At 49.1% G+C, this 9,166-nt stretch overlaps 1 protein-coding gene across 1 annotated transcript; it reads left to right on the top strand.

Moving 5' to 3' along the window:
* The first annotated feature begins 366 nt into the window (after positions 1-366).
* On the top strand, positions 367-1,020 carry LOC123176337 (uncharacterized). Its single transcript, XM_044590594.1, has one exon. The coding sequence runs from the start codon at positions 367-369 to the stop codon at positions 1,018-1,020; it is 654 nt and encodes a 217-aa protein (XP_044446529.1).
* Positions 1,021-9,166: the final 8,146 nt, after the last annotated feature.

Below are 9,166 nucleotides of genomic sequence, written 5' to 3'. Positions count from 1 at the left end.
TGTAAAAGTTAACATTTGACAGCAAACTACGCAAGACAACGATCATCTCCCCGACTTGCTGGAGATACGACGGTTGCTAAAAACATAACTGCTGATTTTATTTTTATTTTTATAAAGAAAAACCACGATCAAAAACCCAGGATGTGCACAACCGCACCACCAGGGAGATGAAACCACGATCCAGAACCCACGATGTGCACAACCGCATCGACAGTGAGATCGTGCACTCCTTTGCCGCTTCCCCGCCCTTAAATTTAGACTTCTGCCGCGGCCTTCTTACACACAAACAACAGAAATCGCCATTGCGCTCCCACTCATTGTTCCCCATGAAAAACCAGGTTGCAGGAGGACCAACTGCTCCAGGCCATGGGATTCATCAAGGAATTCATGGAGGTGCAGGCCCACGGCAACACCAAGTTGCACGTGATCCACACCAACGAATTGCACAAGGCGGCAACCACCATCGAGCAGTATGAGCGACACCTCGAATTCGAGCGCCACAAGATCGTCGGAGTTGATGTGGAGTACACCAATGACGTTGGCGAAGATCAGAAACCAGCCCTCGTCCAGCTCTCCGTCGGCAAGGATCATCCGGTGTTGCTCTTCCAACTGAGCGCCGCCGGCAAGAACTGCACCAGGTTCGACAACTTCCTCGCCGACCCCAGATACATGTTTGCTGGCTTCTCCATCGACGGCGACATAGAGATGCTCGGGTGCGTCGGACTAGAGATCGCCCACTTCGTCGACATCCAGAAGGAATGGAGGGTGCCTACAGCTACCAAGCCTCTGGACTCCCTTGGGGATGTCTCAGGCATCCTTGTCCACGACTACTACAACAACATGAAGAAGAAGCTCATGCCCCTGCCCATCAGGCACATCGAGTACGCGGCAAAAGATGCTTATGCTGCGTACGAGATATGGAGCCGCCTCACCATCATCCAGGAAGGCCTCCGCCGGGCAAAACTCGAGAAGGAGCAGACCAGGAAGCGCGCAAGGTCCTGGGGCGACTACGACTACTGAAGCAGGTGGTCCCGGCCAAGAAAAGTAACTAGAAGATTGCTCATGCCATTCTAGATTTCCCGTTAGATTTGCTTTCTCTCAAGACTGCCGTTTGCTTGTTCTAAATTTAGATTTGCTTGTGTCACAGTTAACCTTGTAGTTTGCTTCCAGTTTACATATCTTCTGAACAAGTTTATTTCCAGTGCAATGTTGCAGTTTTCTATTATTAGAATATATTGGCGTGAACTAAAAAATATAAACACAGTACAGATACTATACGATTAGCGTAACGCACAGAGCAGGTACACATAGCAATCCACAAAAATGACGAGCATGCAATGCACTAGTACCTTTGTGGATGCAGCGTCGAAATTAATGCAGGGACAACAATTACAGAATGCTCCTAAAAGCAGTGCACAATGTTCTAACAAACCATTGCACACACAAATATTAAAAATCGTTCGTATGGAACACTTTGGAAAAACAATTTGAATACAGAGGTAGTTAGGTGTTTATTATCCTTGGAAAACATTGCTTACGCCCGTGACCCTCAGAGAAGAACACTACAGGGGCACGGTTGTCCGTCAATAACACCAACTACTTAAAACACCCACGAAGGCACTTCGGTGCCTCCACTCCTATGGAGACCGTCCGTAAATTGACATCACGTCCGTTAATGAGGCCGAATGCCTTCGAAGACACATGAAACTCATAGCCCATGGCCCTGCAATTAAAATGTGTCAATGAAAGCTTCTTGAAAACAGAGGCACACCTTCACGTGCTTGCATCACGATCATTCGCGTCCCTACCTCCCTTTGAATCACATCCGTGCCTCGGTTTCGTCGGGTAAAACCGTACCTCTGTCGTGCGTAACATGTTAAGAAAGTTGCTGAAAACAAAAACATCAGAAAACCGAGCATTACGTCGACCCCGCTAGCACTAAACGTGATGTCACCGAAAACGCAGAGGCAGGAGCGTGCCTTACGGCCAGCTTCCGACGTATCGGGTCTATGAAGATTTACTTCCTTCTTAATATGGGAGGTGACTATCGCAAAGGCATAGGCTCCCTCATTCACCTCCGTGCCTCAGCAAGAACGACGACCGTGCTTGTAACTGTAAAGCGTATAGGACACCTTAGGGACGACCTTGCAACTATTTCAGACATGACAGTGCCTATTCCGTCGGCACATTCATGCCTCTCACAGTTAATTCAAAAACATTCCAGGAAAACAGTAACGGACGCCTATTGTCAATCCTCGCGTCACGTACATTCGACGTACATTCCTTCGTCACACAAGTAATAGTCGTGCCTCGGCCACAGAACATATAAGTGAAAAACGATTCTTCCTACACTTGTAAAACTCGGAATGCCCTGGATAAATGTCGAATCCCACCTTGCGGTAAAACCATGGAGGCCACTGCTTCTCAGAAACACATCTGTGGCTTTTTGCGCATGTAGTTGAGTGCACGGCTATTTCTTCGTGCCCGTGCCTCACGTAGCACCATAGCACGAATAGACGTCCGTGCAATCACGTAGCTTCAACTCCGTGCATCACGTAGCATCGTATCTGTGCCTCTTGTTTCGCCTCTAGTTGTATGAGTGCTTCTTGCTGCTGCATGACCACGCCTCTCGTTGCTTCTCGTTCCTTCTGACCATCTCGTAGCGTCAGTTGCAACACGGACACACAACAGTGCCTCTGAAGAAACACAACACTGCTCCTACCAGCGAATGTATCACTGAAAACAATTGCCACTCCCAATAAATGTACCACGCCCGTGTGTATGAGAGTTAAAGCTGCCACTTGAAGCATGCTTCTCTTGGTCAGAGACTTGTGCCTCTACATACTGCCCCTGCATGCCTCACGAGATACGATGGTTGTTAAAAATATAACTGAATGCCTCACGAGATTGTAAAAGTTAACATTTGACAGCAAACTACGAAGAACGATCATCTCCACGACTTGCTGGAGATACGACGGTTGTTAAAAATATAACTGCTGATTTTAGTTTTTATAAAGAAAAACCACGATGTGCACAACCGCGTTGACAGTGAGGTCGTGCACTCCTTTGCCACTTCCCCGCCCTTAAATTTAGACTCCTTCCGCGGCCTTCTCACACACAAAGAACAAAAATCGCCATTGCGCTCCCACTCATTGTTCCCCACGAAATATCAGATTGCAGGAGGACCAACTGCTCTAGGCCATGGGATTCACCAGGGAATTCATGGAGGTGCAGGCCCACGGCAACACAAAGTTGCACGTGATCCACACCAACGACTTGCACAGGGCGCCGACCACCATTGAGCAGTTCGAGCGACACCTCCAGTTCGAGCGCCACAAGATCGTCGGAGTTGATGTGAAGTACACCAACGACCATGGCGAAGATCAGAAACCCGCCCTCGTCCAGCTCTCCATCGGCAAGGATCATCCGGTGCTGCTCTTCCAACTGAGCGCGCCGACAAGAACTGCACCAAGTTCAACAACTTCCTCGCGGACCCCAGGTACACGTTTGTTGGCTTCTCCATCGACGGCGACATAGAGATGCTCGGCCACGTTGGACTGGAGATCGCCCACTTCGTCGAGATCCAGAAGGAATGGAGGGTGCCTATAGCTACCAAGCCTCTGGACTCCCTTGGGGACGTCTCAGGCATCCTTGTCCACGACGTAGGGCTCACCAACGCAGAAGGCAGCCGCTGGGCCTGCATGCCCCTGTCTATGAGGCACATCGAGTACGCGGCAAAGGACGCTTACGCTGTGTACGAGATATGGAGCCGCCTCAGCATCATCCAGGAAGGGCTTCGCCGGGCAAAAATTGACAAGGAGCAGACCAGTAAGCGCGCTAGGTCCTGTGGCGACTACAACTACTGAAGCAGATGGTCCCGGCCAACAAAAGTATCTAGAACATTCTAGATTTCTCATTAGATTTGCATTCCCTCAAGACTCTCGTTTGCTTGTTATAAATTTAGGTTTGCTCGTGTCGCAGTTGACCTTCTAGTTTGCTTGCAGTTTACATGTCTTCTGCACAAGTTTATTTCCAGTGCACCACAATAGGCACTTATGTGCCTATGTGCCTCTGATACCAAGGGGACCATGCGTAACTTGGCTTCACGTCATTTTACGCAACATTCTAGAAGTCAACCAAAAGATTCAGCTTCTCTCTGATATGTTCATTAATGAGGCCTAATGCCTTCGAAAACACATGGAGCTCATAGTCCATGCCCCCCACAATGAAAATGTGTTAGTGAAAGCTTCTTTAAAGTAGAGGCACACCTTCACGTCCTTGCATCACGATCCTTTTCGCGTCCGTACCTCCCTTAGAATCACGTCTCCGTGCCTCCAGTTAGTTACGTGCATGCCTCTACGTCGGGTAACACCGTACCTCTGTCGGCGTAACATGTTAAGAAAGTTGCTGACAACAAAAACATCAGCAAACCGAGCATTACGTCCACCCCACTGGCACTAAACGCGACGTCATCAAAAACGCAGAGGCAGGAGCGTGCCTTACGGCCAGCTTCCGACGTATCGGGTCTGTGAAGATTTGCTTCCTTCTTAATATGGGACGTGACTATCGCAGAGGCAAAGGCTCCATCCTTCACCTCCATGCCTCAACAAGAACGACGATCGTGCTTGTAACAGTAAAGTGTATAGATGATACATTAAGGACACATTAGGGACCACCTTGCACCTATTTCATACGTGACCGTGCCCGTTCCGTCGGCACATTCATGCCTCTCACAAAAGTAATTGCCGTGCCTCTGCCACACAACATATAAGTGAAAAACAATTCTTTCTACACTTATAAAACCCGGAATGTCCTGGATAAATGTCGAACCCCATCTTGCAGTAAAACCATGAAAGACGGTGCTTCTCAGAAGCACATCTGTGGCTTTTTTGTGCATGTTGTTGAGTGCCTCTCTAGAATCTAACCATGTTGAAACCATATTCAAATCTAACAACACTGAAATCTATAGAATCAAATATGTGCCCTAGTTGAGACGTTTATTTTGTACTTGAAACTGCAATCTATAATAAAACAATACAGTGTAATAAAACATACGCCTTCCGACCCAAATATGGTACTTAAAACTGCAATTTGTAATAAAACATACACCTTCCATCACAAATTAATTCGCTCAACCCTGTACTAACCAGTACAATGTGAATTGTACTGCAAAGTTGACACCTTTATTTTGGACGGGGTAGTACTACTACTTAAGAACAAAACACGATTGCTTGACATGGAAACGAAACTGTCTCCGTTCTGACATCGACGATTGCTAACATTGTTCAACCTTTACAGACACACAAAACATGAAAAGCATAAAAAGCATGGAAAAGCAAACATCTACCAACAAAACTACACTACTCCCCGTCGTCGGGGATGTCCACTATCTCCATTCTGACATCGACGTCGTTGGCCTCCGCCTCCTGCTCCGCATCCAGCTCGTCGAAGAGCACATCAGTCTTCGCCTGTTCTCCCAGAGGAAGCGCCGGTTGGACTCCACATACGCCTCATCTTGGCTGGACTCCAGGATAGCGGTCTGCTCCTCCATCAAGGCCGACTCACCGAGATAGAACTCCGCCTCGTCTTCCTCGTCACCCCACTCCTCGTTGTCCTCGTCTTCCTCGTCACCAGCCTCCTCGTCGTCCTTGTCATCTCCCTCCTCGTTGTACTCGTCGTCCTCATCCACGCCTTCCTCGTCGTCCTCGTCATCCTCGTCCAAGCCTTCCTCGACGTCCTCGTCATCCTCGTCGTCCTCGTCATCCTCGTCCACGCCTTCCTCGTCGTCCTCGTCCACACCTTCCTCGTCGTCCTCGTCATCCTCGTCCACGCCTTCCTCGTCATCCTCGTCCACACCTTCCTCGTCGTCCTCCTCATCCTCGTCCATGCCTTCCTTGTTGTCCTCGTCATCCTCGTCCACGCCTTCCACGTCGTCCTCCTCATCCTTGTCACCCCCTCCTCTTCCTCCATCACATCTCCCCCACTCGATCACCCCCTCCTCTTCCTCCATCACATCTCCCCCCACTGGATCAACTCCCTGCATGAGCTCCGATGCATCCCCCTCCACTTCCTCCACCTACCCAATCTCCTCCGGTCCCGGCGAGCCCGGAGACATGCCCGCTGCGACTCGAGCGGCGCGCCTCGAATGGATGTCCTCCTGCAACTGAAAGCGACGCTCGGGAGTAAGCATCGCATAAGTAGTTATCTTGTGGCGAACCATGGCGGGGAACGTCACAAACGAAAAGAGGAAGATGGGTGATTTCCTAAGATTGCCGGCGAAAGAGGGAGAAGCAGGATGATGTCTAGTGGTGGCGGACGCCGCTCGGCTAAAATAACTGCTTCTTGACCTCGAGCGATGAGCCGGAACGGTGACACATGGCGTTCACTTCACCGACGGATGAGACGGCCGTCGGTCCTTTTGGATTCCGCAGCGCCGACACGTGGCGTTCACTCTATTAAATACCTCCACCTCCTCTAGAGCGGCGTCACCGAAGGAAAAGCACGTCGGACCCTTGGGTTTCCGGAGTGGCGTTCACACCGAATACGAGGAGACGCCCGTCGAACGGTGGGGTTTCTGCAATCAACACACGAATGTGACTCTGTGTAACGCATAACCGTGCCTCTAATGACTTCATAGTTGTGCCTTTCAGTGCGAGCGATTCAACAGAATCATTTGGAACACCAAGACAAACTAACGTCACTCTTAACAATGCGACGCCGTGCCTTCCTGGGACCCATAGCCGTGCGAAGAATATACCACACCAGCGTCTCTCGAATAGGCCATTCCGTGCTTCACAGAGTAAACAGTGGGTATTCACATCTGAACCAATTCCGCTGGGTCTCCCCAATTAAAGAACCTTTGTGCCCTGAACGGCGGTGCCTCTCCGTCTGATCGAGTCGACGGAATCATTCAGAACACAAATACACGGGAGCGTAACCCTATATTATAGGGCAGCATGCCTTTTAGCGCTTCACGCCCGTGCCTGTGACCCTTAACACTGCCACGAACAACCACACAATCATCAGTGCACAAGTCATGTCGCTACCTGGTACAGAACCGTAGCAGTAGTCACTTCACGCCCGTGCTTCTAATAAAATAAGCTCCACGCAATTCAGCACAGAGCCGTGGCTTTTAAAGACAAGGAAATTACGCTTTTAAACACCTGGACTCTCGAACCGGCCACGCGCAAAGTAAACATTTAGCGTTAACATCTAAACCCATTCCGCTTTGTTTCAACAATAAACTTACGAAACGTGACTCTCCGACACACCCAACCATGCCCTGATCGCATTCATGTCCGTGCCTCTTCTTCTGAGCGAGTCAACGGAATCATTTCGAACACAAATACAGGCGAACGTGACTCTACATAAAACCACGCCATCTGGAACACCAAGACAAACTAACGTCACTCTACACAATACCACGTCGTGCCTTTAAACACCTCACGCCCGTGCTTCTAATAAAAGAAGCGCCACGCAACTCAGCACAGAGCCGTGGCTTTTAAAAACAAGGAAATTACACTTTTAAACACCTCGACTCTCAAACCGGCCACTCGCAAAGTAAACATTTAGCGTTAACACCTAAACCCATTCCGCTTTGTTTCAAAAATAAACTTACGAAACGTGACTCTCCGACGGACCCAACCATGCCCTGATGGCATTCATGTCCGTGCCTCTTCTACTGAACTAGTCAACGGAATCATTTCGAACACAAATACAGGCGAACGTGGCTCTACATAAAACCACGCCATCTGAAACACCAAGACAAAACTAACGTCACTCTACACAATAAAACGCCGTACCTTCCTGGGACCCATGACCGTGCGAAGAATATACCACACCAGCGTCTCTCAAATAGGCCATTCCGTGCGTCACAGAGTAAACAGTGGGTGTTCACATCTGAACCAATTCCGGTGGGTCTCCCCAATTAAAGAAAGAACCTGACGGTGCCTTTGTGCGCTGAACGCCCGTGCCTCTCCGTCTGATCAAGTCGTCGGAATCATTCGGAACTCAAACACACGGGAAAGTGACTCTATATTATACGGTAGCATGCCTTTTAGCGCTTCATGCCCGTGCCTGTGACCCTTAACACTGCCACGAACGTCCACGCCATCGTCAGTGCACAAGTCATCGCCCGCGGCTATATTCACTTCACGTCCATGCTTCTAATAAAAGAAGCGCGACGTAACTCAGTACAGAACCGTGGCTTTTAAAAACAAGGAACTTACGCTTTTAAACAACTCGACTCTCGAATCTCACAAAGTAAACAGCTAGCGTTAACATCTAAACCCATTCTGCTTTCTTTCCATGATAAACGTACGAACGTGACTATGCAAAAAACGAAACCATTCCCCCATGGGATTCACCTGCGTACGTGCCTATTTTTCTCAATGAGTCAACGGAAACATTTCGAACACAAATACAGGCGAACGTGACTCTATATAAAACCACACCATGAATCTGTGGGATGCAAGCCCGTGTCTGTGACCCGAAACACTGCAACACAGAAAAGCCACGAACGTACACGCCGTCATCAGTACACAAGTTACAATACTAGGTTCACAACCATGGATGCAGAGACATCACGCCCCGTGCATCATAAGTAATGGCGCCTAATTACAACGATACTCAAAACCCAAATACATTTTGTTAGCAAGGTAGCTGACAGCAAAATTTCACAAGACAAGGTAAGAAACTCCACTCCACTGCTTACCAACACCAAACGCACACACCTTGTTGGTGGTTTGCTCCCGGCGCAGTTCATCAATCTCCTTCTTCAGCGCCTTCATATTCTCATCATGTCGCTTCACAGCTGCGGCCGATTCCTGCAATGACCGGATGTGCTCTTCAGGGAGATTTCCCGTCTCAGCCGTAATTTCTACGATCCTGGCATTCGCCTTCTCCAAATCTTCCTTTGTTTCCTCGCAAAGCTTCTTCCACGCGTAGGTGATCTCCAACAGCTGCTCGTACGTTTTGTCAGCCTTTGGAATTGAAACCAAATTATTCATCTCATCGACCAGGTTATTGAGAGTAACTAACAAGGACCTCATAGCACTTGCCGTCGCCGCCCGCTCACCATTCCCTTCTCTTTCGGCCATAGCTGCTCCCCAATACTACAGCAGGGGACTTCTGTTCAAGACCATGATGCAGACTAACCCTACCTCCA

Source organism: Triticum aestivum, chromosome 1D, assembly GCF_018294505.1.
Source record: "Triticum aestivum cultivar Chinese Spring chromosome 1D, IWGSC CS RefSeq v2.1, whole genome shotgun sequence".
NCBI classification, from domain to species: domain Eukaryota; kingdom Viridiplantae; phylum Streptophyta; class Magnoliopsida; order Poales; family Poaceae; genus Triticum; species Triticum aestivum.
This window is presented reverse-complemented; position numbering and strand designations above follow the sequence as displayed.

Excerpts from the sequence above, each read along its gene's own strand:
- LOC123176337 (XM_044590594.1), top strand. The coding sequence starts at position 367 with ATGGGATTCATCAAGGAATTCATGGAGGTGCAGGCCCACGGCAACACC.